Source organism: Mustela nivalis, assembly GCF_964662115.1.
Source record: "Mustela nivalis genome assembly, chromosome: 5".
Lineage (NCBI taxonomy): Eukaryota > Metazoa > Chordata > Mammalia > Carnivora > Mustelidae > Mustela > Mustela nivalis.
Genome location: NC_139024.1, coordinates 143,432,604 through 143,456,470, shown reverse-complemented (window position 1 = coordinate 143,456,470; position 23,867 = coordinate 143,432,604). Strand labels below are relative to the sequence as shown.

Below are 23,867 nucleotides of genomic sequence, written 5' to 3'. Positions count from 1 at the left end.
TCAGGGTCCTGGGATCGAGCCCCGCGTAGGGCTCTCTGCTCGGCGGGGAGCCTGCTTCCCCTCTCTCTCTCTGCCTGCTTCTCTGCCTACTTGTGATCTCTCTCTGTCAAATAAATAAATAAAATCTTAAGAAAAAAAAAAAGCAGCCACTTATGATTCTTTTTAAAAATTTCAATAAATTAAAAAAATAACCTCCTTAAGCTATAAAAACAAAGCAAAACTAAAAAACCTGACCACAGCCTCCCATAAAAAGACTTCGAACATTTGAATGGAGAAATACTCGAAGCATTCCCTTTAAAATCAAGAAAAAGTCAAAGATGTCAACACTACCATTCTTCTGATATTTTACTGGAGCCAACTGGGTAAAACAAGAAAAATAAATAAAGGAACAATGATTTAAAAAGGAAGAAACAAAACTTTGATTGCTTCTAGCTGTCTATAAGAAAATCTAAAGCATTTGCAGATAAATTTTCAGAATGAATGATTCAGGCAAGTGGCTGGATACAAGATGAATATACAAAAAAATCATTGCATTTCTATTTGTCAACAAGAACTAGAAAACAATTTCACATATACAATCAATGAAATCAGCAAAAAAATAAAGTACCAACAAATAAATTCAATAAAATAAATACAGGAGCCATATGGGGAAAAAATTACAAGATATAAAGAAAATACATGTATCAAAAATATGCTATTTTTATAGCTAGAAAGCCTGGAAATTGTGAAAACAGTCACTGTGCTCCAAAGTCAATGTAATCCCAAACAAGGTCCTAAAGGTTCTTTTAGAAGCTGATTCTAAAATGTAAATGGATGAGCAAAAAACCAGAAATAGTCAAAACACTTCAGGAATTTACCCCCCTGTTATACTGTATGTTAAAACATAAAGTGAATTAATACACTGTAATATTAACCTATGGATGCATAAACAGAACAGAACAGAAAACCAAGAAACAAACCCATACATATAAGGAAAATTAGTATGAAACACAGAGTAAAGGAAAAATCCACTCCATACATGTTCAGGGACAAAAAACAAACAAACAACCCCTCCCCCCCCCAAAAAAAAACAAAGCCCCCACAAAACTGGAACCCTGATACTATATTTTTTTAAAGAACCAACTCCAGACAGATTTTTTTTATCTGAATGTGAAAGTTTTTTTTAAGAAGAAAATAGAGGAAAAAGTATGTATGACCTAGTGGTAGGGAAGAATATAAGACAAGCAAAGTAAGTTTAAAAATCCCCAAAATAAAAAAATACTAATCATAAAAGAAAAAGCCTAATAGTTTGATAATATTAAAATCAAGAGCTTCTGTTTATTGGAAGGCAATTTAAAGAAAGTAAAAAATTAAGCTCAAAACTAAACCTCAAAACATGAATAAAGGACCGTTACCCAAGATATATTAAGAAAAAAAAACAAGGAGTTTTAAAATGCATGAGATACTCCTAAGCATTTCAAGAAGGTAGAATACAAATGAAGGCATGTTTAATATTATGATTAAAATAAATAAATTGAGAGCAGGACAAAATACTATTTTTTATCCATCCAACTAGAAAAAAATAAAAGGGCTGACAATTCTAAACATAAAATGAATTCTTAGACACCATTATACTCCCCATTGTATGCCCCGGAAAACTCACAGATGTGCCCTAGGATGCGAGAATCTTCATAGCCGCGAGGAGGTAGAAATAACTCAAATCCATCAACAGGAGAATGGAAGTACACATTGTCTCACACAATAAAGTATTATTACAGCGAGGAAAAGAAAGAGCTACATTCAACAACATATATACATTTTAGAAACAATGCCGAGTGAACAAGCTTTTAAAATTATACAAGATTATTTTTAATGCCCAAACTCAGGCAAAACTAAAAAGTATAATTATTTTCACCAAGCGTTAACACTATGAACACAACATTGAGGACGGTGAACACCTCAACAGAGAGACGGTGGGATGAAACAGCCCAGTGCTCAGGCCGATGCGACAGCCTTGACAACGCGCCGGCTCTTACTTCCATGGGTAGCGGGATTAAAGACACCGGGTTACTCTTATGCTATATAATATGTTACATGCACTAGCTTGCAGGTATCAAATATTATATGATAAAAATTTTAAACTATTAAAACTAAAACTTACAAAGAAAGCACATGAAAGCTCTCCTGAGAAACTGATTCATTTCTCCCCAGTTTATTTTATAACATACTCCATTCACACACTGTGACAGTCACTATTTATTTTTCATTTAAATCCTGTGCAATAATGTGGGGAATAGTGTCCAATACAACAGATGCCAGGAACAAGGAAAGAGCACTGTAAGGAAGAGTTTGATGATATTATGGAGAATTATATGAATGCTACACATTCTCTTTATCCCCAAACCCATTAAAATAAAAATAAATCAAAGCCATTCATAAGCAGAAAGAATAAAAGAAATACATTAACATAATTTCACGTCCTTCTTTATTTTATTCGTGTGTAATGAACCAAATCACTTTCTCTGCCACCATATGAAACAGATTAATTCTTTCTTAAAATGTTAGAAAACAATAAAGATCTATCAAAGATCAAGGTTTACTTTTTTTAAATGTTTTTTGTGAGGGCTTGTCATTAATGAAGATACTTTTGAAGATAAATTAGTTACCTGTCCTAATGGTTAAAAATAAAGGAAAGGGGAGAAAGATCCACAGATAAGTTAAGGACTACACTGTCCTCTATGGAAGCAAAGCCTTAGAACCATGAGCACTGTAGAAAAATAACCAGATGCAGAAGAAAAAGTCAGACTTAGAGGGGGAAAAAAAACAAAAGCACCTTGAAAAAACAGTGAATAAGTGACCTGTCCTAGATGACTCCTCTTAATAAAAATAAGAAACAACAAATTTTTAAAGAACATTATTTGAAGGAAGAAATGAATTTTTTTAAAAAAATAAATATATATTTTTGAAGATTTTACTTATTTATTTGACAGAGAGAGAGATCACAAGTAGGCAGAGAGGCAGGCAGAGAGAGGGGGAAGCAGGCTCCCCGCTGAGCAGAGAGCCCAACGCGGGGCTCGATCTAAGAACCTTTAGATCATGACCTGAGCCAAAGGCAGAAGCTTAACCCACTGAACCACCCAGGTCCCCCAGAAATGAATTTCCTTGAATAAAACAGGCAGCTCAGCAAGCAAAGACTTGAGAAATCTCACAACTTTTTATTACTCAAAGATTTTATCTCATATTGTTAAAGACAAACTGATATTATTCCTTAATTATATTTGAGGGAAAAGCTATTTTATTTTTAATTTGCCTAGAATGTGTACGTAAAAATGGAAGTCAAGTAGTAATTCTAGGCAGTGAATTGCACAGAACTATGCTCACTTGGTTATTCATGCTAGGTCTTAAATAAATGTAGTCACTAGATTATTCTGAACCTCATTATTCAATTTCTTTTTCTAGAACCTTTGTTCCATTTCTTCCTTCCTATCAGGCATTTAGTTCACTCTTCTTAAAACTCTGCCACTGGAGTAAGAAAGAAGGAAAAGGAAAACAGGCACACATTTATTTTTCTACTTGAAGCAGCTCTAACCCATTACTAGACGTAAAAGATCTCTTACAGCGTAGCCTGCACGTCTAAATGGTCTACAGTGATGGGGAAAGGAATCTTCAGTCAACCACTGAAAGGGACAGCATGGCTACAGTGACTTCTCTGTTCTTTCTAGACTTTTCTGCAAGAATGTCATTAAAGGTGCCAATTTGTTAAGGACCTCCCAGGTTGCATGGAAGAAGGGGGTGGGGAAAAGGGAAACAGGGAAGAGAGACAGTTCAGTGCCATTGCACAACACAATCTAACTATTCAGACCAACCCCAAACCATCCTGATGGTTCACAGGTTGGTTCAAGGGATGGAGAATGTGGATGGCCAGAAATATTTCTACTAAAGACACCTAGCTACAAACCTAACTAGATTAAAAAAAAAAAAAAAAAAGACATTCAGTTGGAATCCTACATGGCTAAATTACTGTCAAAATATTCCACTTTCATTAGAAGATGGAAGGACAAAGAAATAATAAATCATGAAATATAAACGCTCTAAAGAGAGCTTTAATTATGCCCCTTTAAATCAATTTTTCTCATTAACATATAGGGTTGGAACACTATCCAATTCACACTGTCTTCCCTCTGCACTGGCTGTTTTATACTGAATGTACTTTTTCCTGCTACCTGCAAAAGTAACCAGTGTGTTTCTATGATGACAATCAATTTTTGCATTTAAACTTTTTTATTTTTTATATAAAATAAACGTTATAATAAAAAAACAGAAAGCCATATAAATAAAAGTTAATCTTCCTCAGCCCCTTCTTCCACCATTATAAATATATTTGTGCATAGTCCTTGCAAACTTTGTCCAAACCTGTACAATCATATGTATAAGTAGGTGTGTAAATATATTTGTGTTCACATGTATGCCTTCATCATTTGACTGAACAAAAAAATTGAGATTTTTACAAGCTACAGTGCAGTTTCACTTTCTTCATTCAGCAATAAATCATCACCATCAATTGAAATAATTAACATTTCTTTAAAAAGTATATAATATATCCCCAAATATGAATGTATTATAATTTATTCAACTATTTTCTCACTGACTAGCATTCAAATTATTTTATTTGTCTCGGGCTTTTCTCCTTATGAAAAAATACTGCATCACAAGAACACACATAGGCACATATATATATGTAAACAGCCATCATTAGACAGTGTATTTGTACTTTTATTGCTATGGGATGGTCTCATAAACAGGACTTTTGAAAGACCTGCAACAATCTTCCACAATCCCACCAGCAATGTATAAATACCTGGGAAACAGTTACAGAATATGATACGTAGCTAAAGCATTTCATAAAGCAGAGTCCATATACTTCTAGACATCAATTAGTCTAAAGTGATTTTTAATTTTGTGATATGTTTACATTGAGTAAGGCTGTGATTATAAGGTAGCTATATAGGAATCACTTAAGAATACAGTCTATATGCGGTTGAGTTCAATTTACCTTTTTTTGACACTTCTGCCCCATTAAGTTCTTTTTGTGCTTCTTCAATTTTGTCTAAGAAAAAGAAAGAAATTTTACAAATCAATTCATCATATACAAATAAAAATACAGAAAAACAAACATACTACTTATAGATGGTATCTGATACATAGTAATAAATACTTATTGAATGAATTATTTGTGTAATAAATGCACTTAAACTGTCAAAATAATGATATATTCCCTTATTTTAAAATTGAATTTCTCCCTTCAATCATATCTTGGTCACAAGGACCACTTCAAATTAATTAATGTTTCCATAATGCAAATAATGAGTACATTTCAAATACTGAACTATAGTTTAAAAAATGTCTAGGTCCCTAAGAAAAGCACCTAAAAATAAAACTTTCCTTATTGAAGATATACAATTGCCCAAGAAGGATTTTATTAGAGAGATATAACAAACGCCCCCAGCTTAGAAACAAGTCTCATCCAAGTTCGTAGATGGCCTGAGACCTATGCCAAACATGAAAGAACCAGGAAATACATGAAATGAGGAGCTTTAATTAACAGCCACCTGTCCTGCCAAGCCTTGGTAACAGGAGAGTCATTTATGAAGGGGGAGGGTAGCATACTGCATTGAAGATATCCTGTATCAAAGTAATGACCACAGAACTGTTTGTTTTGAAGGAGCAGGTATAACCCAGAAGTAACGCCTAACAAGGCCCTGGGAGGCTGCCCCAGGTGCCGACAGGAGAGGGAGGCACGTGCGGCCCTGAGCCGACAGGTCTTGGATCTGAGGATCGGAGCACCACTGGCTTTTGCAAAAAAAGCATGTGTTCTACCTTGGTTAACAATTAATTTACAGTTTATAAGGATGCACTTATTTGATGATTATGACAATAACCAGTTTCAAGCTTAACACAGGGTAGTCAAAGGGCTTGTGATCATGGGAGAAGCTACAAAATTCCCGGGGAACTATTTTGCACTGAAATGAATACACAAACAATCATTTATATATTATTATAGTTAGTTCATAGAAGTATCACTTAAAAGCTTTCAAAATATTGGTACTTCCATCATTTATGCCTTTGGGCATTCACCCTTGCCCCCAGAATGGTCTCCAATGCTGCCACCGCTGGCCACAGATGAGCCTCCGAAATGCATCTTTTCCAAACAAATAAAAGACGCAGATCCCACCACAGGTCCCCTGAACTCCAGTCCACCTGCTGCTTCTCCCGTCCAGCTTGTGGGGAAAGCCAGAAACTCAGAGAACCTCCAATTTACTGACCAAACTTCTTTTAATTGCTTATTGATCCACCCAGCCTACAAAATAAAGGCAGAGTGGGAGCAGCAGAATAAAGGAGACAAGCTAGTTTGAAATATTAGACACTGACTATCAGCATTGATCAAAAATAACTACATTTTTATCCTGACAAAGGTATCCCCACAGCAATGTCCTATTTCTTTGCTGCCAATTATCGGATCCAGAATGAGACGTATGAGGAGTAGAGGTGATCCGTAGAAAAAATAAAATTTTTCTTATGTATAAATTCTAATTATTTCTCATGAAATGACAGGTGAATTTGGAAACCGCCCTTAAACGTCCCCCCTACACGCAAAAAAAAAAAAACAAAAACCAAACAGAAACCTCTTATTAAATGTAGGAAGTGAATCATGCTTCCACAGTAATTTTACTTCAAAGAGAAAAATACCAAATGCAAGGATGAAATCTATGTTCATATAAATAACAAAAGGGCAAGGGCCACTTAAATAAAATACACTAAAGTACACTGTAGACCTTCAAAAATATAAAGACACAAATCATATAATTTAAATATACAGTCCTTGAGAAACATTAAAAGGAAAAAACACTGTTAGTTCTGTGCCAGCAGTACATCCAAACTCAAGAACCATAAATAATATATACATATATAGTCTATATGTTCACAGTAGTAATGACTGTGTTTAAGAGTTTATGCACACATAATTTGGCATTTTACAATAAAACCACTGTTTATTAATAGAATTGACTGTGGCTCAAAGCAACAAAAACTCATGATCTAACACATATTTAAAGAACAGCTGCTATTCAGTATTGGGAGGTTTGGTCACCTGCTGTTCATACGGTAACCTAACAAATTCTTACAGAAATGACCTCAATTTACATGTGATCACAAAACACTGCTCTTTGTTGTTAAATTTTCAATCGAGTTGCCTTTTTCTCTTCACAATAATAGTGCCTAAATCAGCAGATGTAGGACATCTACTATGTTAGGGATAAGCACCTACTTACATGCTTTTACCTAAGGCTCCGGTTCAATAGGTAAATACAATTTTCATGTAGAGGGCTTCTAACGGCCAATTTTCAAAGCGTTTGCTTCGATTTTTAGAAAGAAATCCCGTTTATATTTAACCTATGCTTTATGATTCTCCTGGTAAAACAGGATGTTTCAGAGACATTCCAAAATCACAGAGAAAGTGGTCATACATTGTACATACTTAATTGGTTCAGACAAGGTAATTTACTGATACTTAAAGCAACATTTATTATTTTTTTGCACTATGACTCAGAGCAATAAATATATTTTTACATCCCCACCAACTGCACATGCACACTATTATGTGTATACATAATTCAGAAACAAACTTACCCACACTCCATCCTCTATCTTTTCCTATTAAAAATGAAAAATGCTGCCTTGCCCAGCCAGCTACATTGATTTCACAACCCACTATAAGATTCTGAACCAGATATAAGCAGCAGTTCCCTACACATCTTTTTTACCTTTTATTTTTTTACCCTTTTCCTTTTACTAAGACTAACACTTCCCGGCAATAATATATGGTCTCCTTATTGTAAGCCTTGACTTGGGGGGCTGGGGGTGTTGTTTAGAATGGGATCTCTGATTCGGAGCCATCTCTGTCACCCCCTTCCCCAGTGTCACTATTATCTGAGCTAACAATCTCACAGAAAACTACACATTCAGAAATAAATTGTAGTTTCTCTGTTGCTATTGTTTAAAGATAAAAACAGACCCACACCATGTTGGTAAATGCAAAGTGAGGCGCGCGTTCTTATGTAATGAGTTCTTGCTATATTTAAGATGCAATTCTAATTAATTCAACTTTTACTAAATGTACTTTGAGGAGCTGTCACCTGGAAAAGGCAACACGAATAGATCCATAATTTTTCCTAAGTTCCAGAGAGGCCTGTGGCTGAAAGAGTAACAGGCCAGGAGAGGGGCAGGGGTACCAATCGTGTAAGTCATATTTTGGTTCTGCAACTATTAAAAATTTACAACATTTTATGGATTTTCTTCTCCAATAAAGCACAGAAACTGTTTGTTAATGGCAAAGGCTACAAACGAGCTTGTATAAGAGCTTACGTATTTTTAAACTTTTGTTTGTAAAAAATAAATAAATATTTTTGGTTGTACAAGAAAATGATACAAAAATATTGTTTCTGCCATCCTCATAAATAGTTAAAGAAAAAAAATCTCTTTATGAAATGTAACCTGAAAACACTGAGCAAAAACAGAAAAGAAAAAAGAAAAAAAAAAAAACCCAAGTTCTAGAGCCTTAGAAACAAACTTTCTTTTAGGGCTCTGGGAAGAAGACTGAATGATAAAAACAAATCATTTATAACCATAAAGCACTCTTCAAAGACAGGTTCATGGTTGAGTTCCTGCCGTCTGGCCATGTCTATCCTATGGTGAAGTGCGGGGGCCTCCCTCCACACCACTAAGGAGCCTCAGGATGCCTGTAAGACAGCACAGCTCTGGGGACCAACCCACGGAGTCCTTAGGATTTGATTCAACCAAAGCTGTGTTTTTACCGTGCTGAATGTCTACCCTGTGTCAGGTACAACAGGAGGAACTAGAGACAGGAAAGCAAAACAAACAAAACAGAATGGCTTTCCTACAGGGGCTCACAGGTTCCTCTATCCTTTCAGTGATCATTTGAATGTCAATTTCAAGGTAAACAGGAAGTCTGAATTCCACTGTGTGGCTAAAGAGGTCCCCCTCTGCCTTCCTCCCACTCCCACCTCCAGCTTTCTTTCCTGCTTCAGCGGCACCTACTGCAGGCTCCATCAGATCCCTTCTCCTGTCCCTTCTCCTGGTGGCGTCCTTTCAAGATTCACCTCTTCCAGGAAACCTTCTTTAAACACCCTCATTCACAAGCCTGTGGCTCCCTTCTCTGGGCCACCATGAAACCTTGCATGTGGAACTGTGGGTCTCTGTAGCGACACAGCTCATGGTCACTGGTTACTAATGACAGCATGACTTACTGACTGGATCAATGCTAACAATACCGCGCTGAGACACGGAAGCACCGGTGCACTCTGAAAGGGAGGAGAAGGCATACCTGTACACAGATTTAAAACTGGCATTGGGTGGTTCCACTTAAGAACCCAGCATTTTATCCTCTTTAACGTTACAAATTATTTCAACATGTGTGAAGCCATATGGGTACCCTGAAAACACTTGAATCAACTATTTATTACTCCATTTGGTCAATGACAAGTGATTTCTACCTTAATTTTACTAGCTCGTCCTGCTTTTCGGATCGGCACCTGTCACCCCTGCTCTAACACCATACTCTCCCTCTTCACTGGGCCCTAACAGCACAAAGCCAAAAGGCTAATAGTAAAATTGTATGAAATATATCCTAATGAACTGTAAAAGGCACCTCTATTTACTGAAAGAGATACCATCTGATTGAAAAAGGATCACCATATGTGACTGTACTATTTTTACTACTAAATAAGCATAACTCCTACGTCCCCTCATTACCCATCAGTACAAGCTCCTTACTCTTACTGTTTGCTGCTAGAGCTATTTCGGTAAGACTAAATATATGACAATGACGTAATGTTAAAAACGCACCCGATACCCATAACCATTTATACGTGCTCTTTTAAATGAAAATTATCCCAGTGCTCACTACCAACTCAGCTAAGTAAGCCTATGTTTATGTGCATACGTCTTTGTACCTCTGGACCTCTGTCTTCCAGGCAGATGGCACTGTACAATAATGCTGAAAATGAAAATCCAGACTAGTAATATTTCAAAATTGGAAAATACTGCCTGAAGTAAATAGGGGAAGAAAAAAAAAAAAAAACCTCTGTGCTAATGAATTTGAAAATTCTGATTAACTAGTAAAAAGTTCCAGAAAGCAAAATTACTCAACTTGATCCAGGAAGAAGAAAATGCCACTGGAATAACAACCATGGATGAAATTAAGACAGTTATCAGAGAATAACATAGAATTACCTTATTTTATGTATGTATGTAGGTATGTATGTATGTAAATATGTATGTATGTAGAGAGAGAGGAATTGGGGGAAGTAGGAGGGAGAATCCCAACCAGGTTCCACACTCAGCACAGAGCCCAATGTAGGGCTCAATCTCACAATCTTGAGATCGTGACCTGAGCCGAAGGCAGACACTTAACCAACTGAGCCACCCAGGCGCCCCTAAATCACATCTACTATGAGTGTAGTAAGAACAAAACAAAACAAAAACAAAAAACCCTCAACAATAAATAGAAATAGGATAGACTTCCCCATATTAACCAAGCATTATTTTAACAAACACCCCAGAACAAAGAAATTGGCCACTAATAACATTATCACTTTCTTGAGAAAGCCTTCCCGGACCCGGTCCCCTACCTCTGATCTGCACCCTAGCATGGTGCTCTCACCCCCAGAGCAGCATTCATTACTGCGAGGTTTTCTGGGATCATTTCTAAAACATTAATGCACAGGGTTCATTCAGTTGGGAACATATGCATTAGCTCCCATGTTCGAGTGTGAGGATACACAAAGGTGAGCGATCCCACGTGCAGGAACCTTCAGGGGTAAACCAGCAGTTCTTGCACGTGCTGTGCTGTGATGGTGTGACTACAGCTATGGGGGCCTGGAGAACACAGAGTGGGGAAGCGTGGCAGTTCCGGCAACAGAAGGTTCCTGAAACACGTCCATGGAAGAGATACACAAGCTGAACACAAACAGATGAGCGATCCCACCGCAGAGAGAAGAGGAGGACACAGGTTGGAGAGCAGGAGGAGGTTGGAAAGGCAAAGAAGAAAACCAGACAATGTGTCAGGAGCTCAGAGTAGTTTGGGAGCAAACCTGGAGAGCACAGGTCTAGGGATACAGGGATTGCAAACTACCTTCCTTCATACCTAGCAGTTAAAAGCATACCATGGAGTTGGCGGAAGCAAAAACGTAACTAGTTGATGAAGTGTCTGGGCTACAGGTAGTAGGATCTTTGGAAACCAGCTCATCCTTAATAGAGTGATTAAAATACTATAAATTTAGACTAAGACCATAGAAGGAGTGGGGCAAAGGCCATTCATCACAGTGCTTTTCATACTAGGGGAAAAATAAACCTAAATTATTTACAGGATCTGGCAAAAGTAGGTGTTCAATAAATATCTGCTGGGTGAATTCTTGAGAAATAAGTAAATTATGGTACCTCCGTATAACAGAATATTATAAAACCATTGTATTTTAGGTTTCTGGAAGGAGGGCCTACTGAACCAGTAACTACAGAAATGGTGGCCCCAGATTATATAGATATTAAGAGCTTTGACAAAGGGTTTTAATGGGCCGCCTTCCTTCCAGTTAAGAACCAGTGGTGGGATGAGGCAGCCCCAACAGTTAAGGAGGAGGAAGGAAACCCAAGAAAGAGGCAAAGGGGGGAGAAAAAGGAATGGCTGAAAAAATGAGGAGACGTAGAAATAACTTTGGTCCCAGAGGTCACCAGAACAGTGTTTCTGTAGATGATGCACTGTGTAAAGACTGAAAACGCTTCCACTGGATTGAGCCATTAGGAGGTCCTCGTGATGCTTCGCAAAGCGCGCAGTGGGAGGGGGAGGCGGAGGGCAGGGCTGAGACAGCGACGGGACGGGAGGTAAGGAGAGAACAGCGCGGAAGTGACGGGAGGTAAGGAGAGAACAGCGCGGAAGTTCAGCGCAGAAGAGGAGAGGGAACTGGGGAGCCACCGAGAAACACAGGGTCAAGGGAAGGTTGTTCGTGGGGCTTTTCAGAGAGGCTAAATCAGGTGAAAAGTCTACTGATGGGAAGGATGAGTTTGAGGGAATACATATCCAACTGCCTCAGTTTTACTGAGAAAAGAGGCATGATTGTCTACAAAGGAAAAGAAGCAGGGGTTGCTATAAGGGGTCTTCAAGACTGGCTAAGGTGAGACAAATTACTGATGAGAACAGAAGAGCTGACCAATTTTCAGGATAAGCGAAAGCACCGATGAACAGCGACTAGGTATCTGTGAGGTGGAAACCCTTGGGTATTGCATGGCTCCCATGTACTGTTTATCCTAACAAAGTCTGGCAACCTGGATGAAGAAACGGAGAACGAATGCTAAATTTGGACTTTTCCAGGGGGGAAAGACAAAGAGTTCAGTGAGATGAAGATATAGAGGAGGGTCATCTGATCAGCCAAATACACAAGATGGGTCGTGGTTTGGTAGGCAGTGGCAAGGAAGGAACCGATCAAGGAGAAGTCAGAACAGAAGGCCAGAGAACAGAAGCTGAGAGTCTGAGACCAGCAAATCTGGCTGGTTGTGATCGATTTCTGAAATGAGGTTCATGGGTTTGAAAAAAGATCCAGAGTTTGGCCGCACGTAAAGTAGGGCAGAGAGAAAGGCTAGCTGGACACGAACAATCTGTTCATCTAGTACGGTAATGAGTCATGGAACAGCAAAGATTAGGAACAAAATCTACCATAAGAAAACTCCAACTGTGAAATGCCTAGCCCTGTTATACTTTTACGTATACATAAATGTATACCTTTATAGACTTTGCAAAATTGTTCCTTTACCCTTCTCAGAAAGCATGTTTCCATTGTGACACTGAGGAAAAGAAAAAGTTCAGAGAGGAAAGTAAAAGCTCCATTAAAAAATATGGATCAACTAAATGCAATGTTTCTTCTATAAGAGGATCGTCTGGATATCAAAACTGACCATGGAAATAACAAAATTTATACAAACAGTGACTATGTTCCCACTGAACCAGGTAAGGCTTTTAAATTACTTTTTTGTCCTTAATAACATATCATCGGTTCCACTTTGCAGAGTTCCTTAGTCTTCATCAGCAGAGCTGGGAACTGTGTTAGCCCGCTGTGTGCAAAATAAGCTTTGAATAGTGGGGTAATTATAACTTATTACCCCTAGAGGGGGCTAGGAAGTCCTCCGGTTTTCAGAGTTGAGCATACATTTCCCAAGAAGTAAAAAAGCAAAGCAAACTCCCAAAGTCTCTTTCCTAAACCTCACAGGGTTTCAGAACCCATGAGAAGTCCAGCCAAGAAGGTCAAGTTTGATGAAAAGCTGTTTCTTCAGGTGGCTGCCACAGCAATGTGGACCAAGGTGGAGTCCCCTGAGGTCAGCCTCCTGGCTCATTTCTATGTCACCGAAGAGACCCAAACTCCAGCTTGTGGCTGCTTTATTACTGCAGTCATTTAAAAATCTGGGTAAGAAGACTGCAGCCCCTATCAATCAAATCAGCACTAGAAGTTTCCCAGGTGATTCTAATAGGCAGACAAACCTGAAAATCAATGTTCTCTAAATTACAGATATTATCAGGTCAAGATTCAAAGTTGTGTAAAACCCAAGGAGTTAGGGGGAAAGTCTTATCAGCTGGCTCCTTGGAGCCACTTTTTATCAAGTAACAGGGACAGGGACAGCAAAAGCATCTGCCTTATCACAGGGGCTGCTATTGGTGGACGGACACCGGGAAGATAAGGAAGGGAGAGCTCCAGGGACGTTCCATGGCTAGGGATGTCCGATTCAAGTACACAGCTAACATGCCAAGTCAAGCCAGACGTTCTTAACAAGCATTACATCACAGACAGATCGACTATTTATTATCAACATGAGCCCTAAACTAGAAAACAAATCTCCAGCTGAAAACTGTATGTTTGAAAATACAAAAACTATTTAAACTTAATAAGCTCCTGTGTAAAGATGCTAAAAATTGACATGGATCAAGACAGTTTTCTAACACTCACATTAAAATACGTGGCCCATTTTGGTTCAGATATTATTATTAGAGTATGACAACACTGGTTTCCTCTTCCCACTTGATGATTTCTAACGCTGTGAATGGGAGCAGGTAGTCATGGTAACTATGATGGGGAGAGAAAGGATTAGGAAGACAGAGCGTTCTCATCCTGAGAGGCTAAATGCCAGGTTCCACCGAACTTGAGTTACTAGCCCAGTAATGGATTCACACATGTACATATGTGTGCGCACGCCCATACACGCATGCAGACACACACCCACACACCCACACACCCACACACACCACACCAATTCAGGGGTCAGCCTGTAATAGTAGAGATGGTTGAGAGAGACCCAAAAGGTGAGGATCTCAGAGTCTGAAGAGAACTCTTCTGGCCAGCTGCCTCACCTCTAGCCAGCAAATACACACACAGTTTTCCCTGTCATTTTTTTAAAGGCTTCTTATTTAAGAAAGAAGGAAAGAACTAAAGAAAGAAAGAAAGACAGACAAAACAAAATGAAGGACTTAAATGCAGGGTGTTGCTATGATCTAGGGAATAGAAACGAAGCACGGTGAGCTGTATCTGAGGGAAGGCAGGTTGCCCACCTTCTGTGTGCCTGGGGGCTCTCCTTGGGACAGCCTCCTTAACCCTCACTGGAAAGCCACACACCACTCTTCTCCTCAACAGGAAACAGTTCATGCTCACAGTACGCCCGGAACTGTGGTAACTCAACTATGAGCTGGGGTCAATGACAGTTTGACAGTTCAGATTTCTGGTTCCACTGGTTCCCATCCAGCGATCTCCAGTTACTGCAGATACAAATCAATCAATATGCTCTAAGAAGTGGGGAAAAGGGTTGGGGGAAGGATGAAGATTAGTAATGTGAGGGAAGACGGAAATCGATATTAGAAATAACTGCCCAGGGGCGCCTGGGTGGCTCAGTGGGTTAAGCTGCTGCCTTCGGCTCAGGTCATGATCTCAGGGTCCTGGGATTGAGTCCCGCATCGGGCTCTCTGCTCAGCGGGGAGCCTGCTTCTCTCTCTCTCTCTCTCTCTCACTCTCTCTCTCTCTGCCAGCCTCTCTACCTACCTGTGATCTCTCTCTGTCAAATGAATAAATAAAATCTTTAAAAAAAAAAAAAGAAAGAAAGAACTGCTCAAACTCCCTTAGGGTAGAAGAAGAGTATTTAGAGACTCACAAGACCGGACAAAGAAGTACAATTACATTTCTTCTAGAATTCTGACTGGATGAAATGTCAGTCTGAGGTAAGGAATACTTGGATATTTCGGTTTCCTACTACATACCTGCTGAAGACCTATGCCATGTGGTCTTCCCAGCTACCTGTCACTGGATTGCTCACCACTGTGTTGGCCCCTTCTGTCCAGGGAGGCCCCACTCATGAGTCTGGATGTTACGGCTGCAGTGGTTCAAGCCCTGGTCTAGTGGCTGATATCCAGCATCCCCTCAGCAAGATTCAACTCTATAGAAAGACTCCAAAACATGTATGCCATGCTGAAGAGACTCTGAAAAGGCTTCTCTCTGTATGACATTAAGTGGTTAACTGTATTCTATTGAAAAAAGAAACAAGAACTTTTTTCCACTTGTACCCCTACCACAAATTTAGCAGACACAACACACTGGTCATCTAACGCATTGGCATGGCCACCTGTCATGGTTGTATTTAAAGCAATTTTATCTGATTTTGTCTTTTATTTTCTTGTGAAAAGGAGAGACAGAGAAATTAGTATGTGACCATCTGGCCTGAAACACATTATTCACTCAAAAAATGTTGACACTGAGGCACCTGGATGGGTCAGTCGGTTAAGTGTCTGCTTTTGGCTCGGGTCGTGATCTCAGGGTCCCGGGACGGAGCCCTGTGTCAGGTTCCCTGCTCAATGGAGAGTGTGCTTCTCCCTCTCCCTCTGCCCCTTCCCCTGCTTGTGCTCTCTCTCACACTCTCACAAATAAATAAAATCTTTTAAAATAAATAAATAAATAAAATTTCCATATTTAAAATATTAAAAAAGAAACAAAAGAAGCCTGATGTTTTCTAAAAAACTAGAAGATCACCAAAGTATCATTAATGTAGTGTTACAGCATTATACTTCAAATGATAATCATAAGCAAGAAATGCTCTGTAACAGTGTTAAGTAAAAAGGCAAAGTTTCTACAGGCCCAGCACCCTGGGGGCATTCAATAGAGGTCACTGCCCCCAGAAATAATCAGAACCAAGAGGAAATTAAATCATTTCTGAACTACCACTAGCAGTCAGGTTTGTACATACCAAGGCCGAAAAAGATAGCAAAAAGAAAACAAAATAATTTCTGGGAATACACTACCTGGTGTTTTTAACTCCTTTGGGTATGGCGGGGGAAGATAAGAACTTAAAGATGAGAAAGCAAAGTTAGAAAGACAAGAACAAAACCCAAGAAGTAAAACAATGTATTCCGTATATTTCCATTTGTGTCCAAATATATAAACCAATGTGTGTGTGTGTGTGTGTGTGTGTTTAACAACTGAAAAAATGAAAACATGTTTTTACACTGTGAAAATATACCTTTGAATGCTCACTTAGGATGCAAAAGAATAGTAATAGTGTAGATTAGGCCCTTGTCAGTTCTTAACCTGGGTTTTGGGTCCCTGTAGTCCCTGAGACCATATGCAAATGTGTGTGTGTGGTGTGTGTGTGTGTGTGGTGTGTGTGTGTGTGTGAAAAATAACCTGGAATCTGATGTGCCAGCAGGCTAACCGTAGTTATTAAAAGATATAGTGAAATATGTGTCTTTCTTATGTGGACCCTCTTCCTCAAGGGTGGCTGCAATTAATTAATTGTTCCCAAATTAATGTATTAGTACTTATAATATATAGTAAAAAGTGATAACCTCACTTGCAAAACAAAGAAAGGACACGAAGTAAAACTCTCAAAGTATGTGCCCAACTCATAACCCATCTAACTTTTGCTTACACAATAGTTAGTGTGTAATGGAGAGTACTGCACTGTGAGTTCACCAGCTCACCTACAACCAGCTGCCGGTCAACCTGGGACACCAAACTCATGAACCAAAAGGATCAGAGGACTATCTTATTTCTCCCCTAGGCCAACTTGGAAGGCTTCCCAGAGTCTCTTAATTCTTTGGATAATCACCTTACTAATATTATAAAGATCTTCCACTGATAGCAAGAACATATTATCTACTCATTTAGGATTTCTGGCTTCTGGTAATGTCAGAGTGGCTTACAGGAGACTAACTCCCCTGTTACTACAATAAGAGTATGTATGAAGTATTAAGTTAACAAAAAACAAAAAATTTCTTGCTTTAAAAAGGCAAACAAAAAATAAAAGGAAGACATGAGAGAGTGACCAAAAGCAGGCAGAAACTGGAAGGGAAACTGAAAAGCTTTACTTTTCAATGGCCATTTCCTAAGGGGCAATCACCAATTCCGGAAGAGCATGGATGGAGCAAACAGTACCAGTCACACTGGGCTGAGGAGACAGAGGTAGAGTTTGGAAAGGCTACAAACAGCTGGAGTGTGTGTGTGTGGGGGGGGGGAATCCCAGAGGGAGCCTCATAGAAAAGGGTCTGGAATCTGTGAACAAGCCCCTCAAATCCCTGACTGCTTCTTGAACTGCTTGTATGGAGGGTAAGATCTCAAGAAACCTAAGGGAAAGCAACCCAAGGCCAAGACGAAAGAACTGAGCAAAGTAACAGCAGCAACTATCAGTATGAATATGGGGAACAATGAATCTCCTGTCACATTAGAGGGTCCAGGTAAACACCTTATATTTCCAAGGCCATGCCTTGGGATTAACATCACATCCTGGACTCAGGGCAAATCAAAGAGACCTACTCTGAAAAGCCTCCACAAGTTTCAGAAAATATGATAGTAACTTAACTGTCCGCTAGTACAAAACTCAAAAAAACTCAACTTCAGATCAAGATGACAGAATGTATCAACCACACTGTTTTCTATACAACAAAACATTATAAGGAAGGTGAATCATGACACTGCTATAGACAGGTAAGTCAGGAAAAAGAATTACAGATAACAAAGATATTGTAATTAGCAGACAAGAAATCTAAAGTAACTATTACAGTGACTAATTTAATCTTGTAAAGAATAAATAGCAGAATTTCAGAACATATGTAAAAACTCAAAAACAGTGGAAATTATATCAACAAAATGAAATATCTGAAAAAAAATTCACTGGATGGTATTAAGAGCAGATGAAATACTATAGCAGAAAAAAATTGTGAACTTGAAGACAAGTCAACAGAAATTATCTAAACTGAAGCAGACAGAGGAAAAGTGAAAAATAGCATAGTTTCAACACCCCAGGGAACAGTATCAAGTAATGTAACATATATTTAACGAATGTCTCAGAAGGGGAAGAGAGAAAACTGGGAAGAAATAATAGGTGAAGAAATAATAGCTGAATTGTTCCCAAATTTGACTAAAATATCAACCTACAGATCCAGAAAGCTCAGTGAACCCCAAGTAGGATGAACACAAAGAGAACAACACATAGGCATGTCTTAGTGCAACTGCAGAATAAGGGGATGGGGGTGGGGGTGGGGAGAGGGGCAACAGATATTTAAAGTGCTGAAGAGATGGGGCATCTGGGTGACTCAGTCAGTTAAGCATTTATCTCTTGATTTTATCTCAGGTTGTGATCTCAGGGTCAGGACATCAAGCCCCTATTCTGGGCGGCACCAGATGTGGAGCCTACTTGGGATTCTCCCTCTCCCTCTGCTTTCCACCCGCCAACCCCTGGCTGTCTCTGTCATTCTCTCTCTCAACTAAACAAATAAATAGTAAAATACTGAAGAGAAAAAAAAAAATCAAATTAGAATACTATGTTTAGCAAAATTATCCATCAAAAATGAAAGCAAATAAGATATTTTCAGATAGACAAAAGTTGAGAAAATTTGCAAAAAGTGGTTATTTAAGCTGCAGGGAATGGTAACAGATTAAAAATATGTCTCTATAGTAGGGGCCAGCAAACTGTGGTTCACAAGTCAAATGCTGACCACAACCAGGTTTTGTAAGGCCTGTACACTAATTTAAACGTTTAAAAAAAAAAAAAAAGTGGAGAAAGGACAAGAAAAATATGTAATGGAGAATATATGAGGCTACAAAGCCTAAAATATTTATTATCTGGTCCTTTTCCAAAAAAAATCTGCAAACTCCTGATTTATAAGAAGGAAGCAGAGAGAGGTAGGAAGAGAGACAGGACAAATAAAGGCTGTATTTCTCTTTTCTTCAATTCTTTAAGACAAACTGACCATTAAAACAAAAAATAAAAACAGTATATTACAGGGTTTCTAATAGATACACAAGTAAAATATGTGACAAAAACATTTACTCATCTCAAACTGCCCCGAGGCCCAAGGTCATCCCTATGAAATGAACTCATACAAATCTGAATCTTAATACCCATAAGTTATTTCATATTCTACCAAAATCTTAAACACTAGATTGAAATTATTATTTTTAAAAAAACACAAAAATGAAATAGATGGTTTGTTCCCAACTTATTTTCTGGTACACATTTCAAACAGCAAGCACGCTATCAGCTACAGCGATCTTTTGAAAAACTGAGAGCATCCTCTCTTTTTCAGTAAATAATGAATTATTTCATTCTATTAAGTACTGGCAGAGTGTGAGCTCAAATAATTCTAGGGGACGTGAAAGAGCCTGTGGGAGGGAAGAGCATGAAGAAAGCAGGAATAAGTACTCGACATGTGGGGCACCATGAGTAGGTGTAGCGTGGCAGAAAGTAAATCAATACACAGGCTGAAAGGAGAACGTGGTAAAACGTTAACATATCAGGAAAGTAATCAGAGAGTCACAAATGATATGGAAGGTTCAGGTTTGCTGGCTGGGTGACTGACGCAGCCACACCACACGTCACAGAGGCAAATGACCTGCTTTCCCCCCAACATCTCTCCAACCTTAGCCACGTATACAGATGACAGGGCAAGGATTCTCCTTGCGTTTAGGAACCCAGAGATCAATGAATAAGTGGAAAAAAAAAATGGCTTCTCTGGGCTGGGAAGTCCATTTGTAGACATGACAATGAGTTTGGAACATGAGTCCAAGGGAATAAAGGCTTATTCCAGAAGAGATACTCAAAGGGAAGCTAAACAGAACTTTATTGACTGGTCAAGGCCGGACACACAGACTTGGAATTAAGAGTCTAGACTTCATGTTTATTTTCAAGGATTCTGGTTTGTGTTTTCAGCATGTTTAGTCACCAGAGAAAACTGAAAGTACTTTGCTCTCATACTATTTCAAATACTTATTTTATAAATAATACTATTATGAGCAAGAAAATTTTTAAAATTCTGCAATACACTGACAAAGACCCTGAAAGACACTGATCGAATGGATGGGAATCGATGGCAGCCTAAAGGCCCGCAGGAGGTTTGGGTGGAACCAAACTGCATCAGGAGTGAGCCTGCTACTAGATGTTTTCCTAATGGTATGGCTTTTGCTTTCAATTTCAGTGTATAACCCCGGGGATTTGGGCAATGACTTGTTGGAGTGTATGAGAATCCTAAATTTAAAAAACATCAGAGGTTCAGACCAGCATACATTATACAATTCAGATTCTGTGGGGGTTTTTTAATTTTATATAATTCAGTTTTTAAAAAATGATGTTGTCATAGCTGGATAAACATTTCTGAAAAAGTGACAAAGAAATTAGTATGAGTGGGTGCCTCTTCATATTGGAATAAAGAACAGGGGCTGGAGAAGGGAGAAGAGGGAACTTTTCATTGTACATGATTCTGTACTAGTTGATCTTTAAAAAGAAAAAACTAAGTGTATGCATTATTCATACTGAAAATGTATTACTTGCTCATTTACATATCTAGGCATGTACAAAGATATATATATGTATGTACATGTACATAAGTGTGCGTAGCCAAATCAACATCAGAACTGAATGCTTCAATTCTCTAAGAGTATAGAAGTATTTAATGCTTAAAAAATTCATATACTATGTTTATTACATACATACACATATTAAATGTATACACATGCGCTCAGATTTTGTTTCAGTATTCTCACTTAAACTATCATTCCATGTTTCCAAAGTCATTAATGCCAGTTTCCTCCTTGCAAACAAAGTCTACATTAACATTTACTGAATGACAGTAATACCGCTGTTAAGTACCGCAACACACTATTCTTTACACTTCCTTTAACTTATTCAACTCAACACGTTAGGCAAAATATTCAGAGGTCAGATAACAAGTCTGTTTTTCACCTCAAAACAGTCTAATTTGCATCCTTGCCAAAGGGTAATCCCCTCACCAGCAAGAATCAGAAGTTAAAAGGATATGAAAAATTGTAAGTAGGTGGTAGAAGGGAGAGAGGCAAGGTGAAAACAGACAGAGTCTAACAATTTGAGTCATGGACTACAGGCACAATCTTGAAGGGGGGGGGGATTAAAGTCAAAATAAACCAAAATACCCTAACATTGTGTAGTTTATGAAGAACAAGTCAGGGCCCACTAGGTACTCCTGCAAACCCCAAAACCTTCTACCATGGCAGGTGGCTCATGGCACTGTGGATAATGGCTTACCTGAAGTCAGCTTCCTCACTGGCCCGGTGGCCCATGAGGGCAGAGACCAGGTAGGTGCTGATCAGCCCTGAGTCCTAAGAACAGTGCTAGACACACAGCAGGTCAGCTGCCCGATCACCTGGACGCTGGCATCAAACAAATGCCATAAATCCTAACCATCCCATACTGTAGAGTATGGTAAGTGGGGAAGAATTAAAAATTTGATAACAACAAGAAAAGTGACCTTACAAATTTCCAAACTTGGAATTAGCTACATCTTTTAAACAATCCTTACTATTTTTTTCTGTACTATAAGTGAAGAAATGATCTTAGACTAGTAAATAACTTTCCACTCGAGCCATTACCACAAAAGCTCCCAAACTTTGCATAGTGTCACAAATGTAAGAAATGAAATACATAAAATACAATTATTTCCAGTTACTAATATTCTATGCCATAATTTATAATGTGGAAGGTATTAACTTCTGAGTGATTTAGGTCATTACAAATACACAATGGTAAGGAAGTGCACAAATACACAGGTGGTCTGTGGGGTCCACAGTGTGAAGGGCCAGCCATGGACTTGAGTTAGCTTTTGATTACTGGCCAACACACTCAGACAGACATTCCCTAAACTGATTTTGAAATGAATAACACTTACAAAATACATTAGCAAATCCACTGTTTACATTAGATTATATTTTAGGAACATAAACACAAATGATTATTTGAGGCTCTGGGCCTGAATGGTCAAACAACAGTTCATACAATTTTTGTATATTTGTGCATGTAGATATGTGTAACAGATGATGTGTGTGTTTTACATATATGTTGTTATACATATTACCTTATTTGAAATATATGCACATGCCATTACCTACATACATGCCTATGTCTTCTAGGAGCCGTCACTGTTACTGAATAATAACATCTAAGATAACGACAGCACTGGGCCTTTTAGGACCATTGAAGTGGTCCTGAATCAATATTTATTTATTTATTTATTTCTGTCTTTTCAAGATTTTTATTTATTTATTTGAGAGAGAGAGCATAAGCAGAGGGTAAGGACAGATGGAGAAGCAGACTCCCCACTGAGCTGGGAGCCAGACATGGGGCTCCATCCCAGGACACTGAGATCATGACCTGAGCCCCGAAGGCAGACACTTAACCAATGGAGCCATCCAGGTGCCCCCTGAATCAGTATTTATTATAAATTTTACAATATGGAATTCCCAATTCAAATCTTTGTAGTGCAAGCACACAAACATGCACGCATACACAACTCATAGACTTGTAGCAATCATAACAACTGAAACAATGAACAAATGTCATTTTTTTCACAAAGGAAGTACTTGGCTAACTCCCACACTTGCAAGGACTCTGGCCAAAAATAACAGTAATTAGGCTTGTAACTTCACATGTATGGATCTAACTAGTCAAGCCAAAAATAGCTTTGTAGTCATTTATCAACTGCTGTCATTTGCTTTAGAGGCCACGGCATTATACAGACCCAGTTAGGCAAACCCTGGTGAAAACATGCTAAAATATGGCTAAACTTAAGAAAATTTTAGCTCTTTTCAGTTACAATATTGTAACACATGAGAGATCACCATGATGTAATTACTTTGGATAGCTAATAAGGTTAACTCTCTTTTAAACTAAAACATATGTTAAATAAACCAGCAAAATAGGATTAACACACAAACATTTCTCAAAAACCAATGGAGACATCTTAGGTTACCTGCTCCAACCCATCATTAGAATCCCTGCTCTTGAAAACCCTCTTCTGGTATGAGCAACACTGCCTTTTAGGGATACCCACAGTGCAGGGGGCCTGCCCTTCCTCCACCACTGCCCCAAACTCAGGGGTGTTCCCTTAACACCTGCCTAGAAGCCCTCATCCCCCTTCAGAGCCTACTGGGGACAAAGCTATCAAAAACAGCACAAATCTGGGACGCCTGGGTGGCTCAGTTGGTTGAGCAGCTGCCTTCGACTAGGGTCATGATCCCAGGGTCCTGGGATCGAGTCCCACATTGTGCTCCTTGCTCGGCAGGGAGCCTGCTTCTCCCTCTGCCTCTGCCTGCCTCTTTGTCTGCCTGTGCTCGCTCGCTCTCTCTGTCTCTGACAAATAAATAAATAAAATCTTAAAAAAAAAAAAAACAGCACAAATCTGTTACGAGGTGCTAGACACTGCTCTGAGGACTTTACTGCAGGAATCTACTCAACCCTCACAGAAAACCTACACAGAAGAAGGAGCAAAC

At 38.8% G+C, this 23,867-nt stretch overlaps 1 protein-coding gene across 5 annotated transcripts in view; it reads right to left on the bottom strand.

Annotated features, from left to right (window-relative positions):
- HIVEP1 (HIVEP zinc finger 1) overlaps positions 1-23,867 on the bottom strand; it is a 142,387-nt gene that overhangs the window by 62,144 nt on the left and 56,376 nt on the right. For all 5 annotated transcript variants that reach the window (XM_082730186.1, XM_082730190.1, XM_082730187.1 and 2 more), the window contains exon 3: positions 5,033-5,086. In XM_082730186.1, coding sequence (XP_082586312.1) covers positions 5,033-5,086 — 54 coding nt within the window. The remainder of the gene's footprint in view (positions 1-5,032; positions 5,087-23,867) is intronic.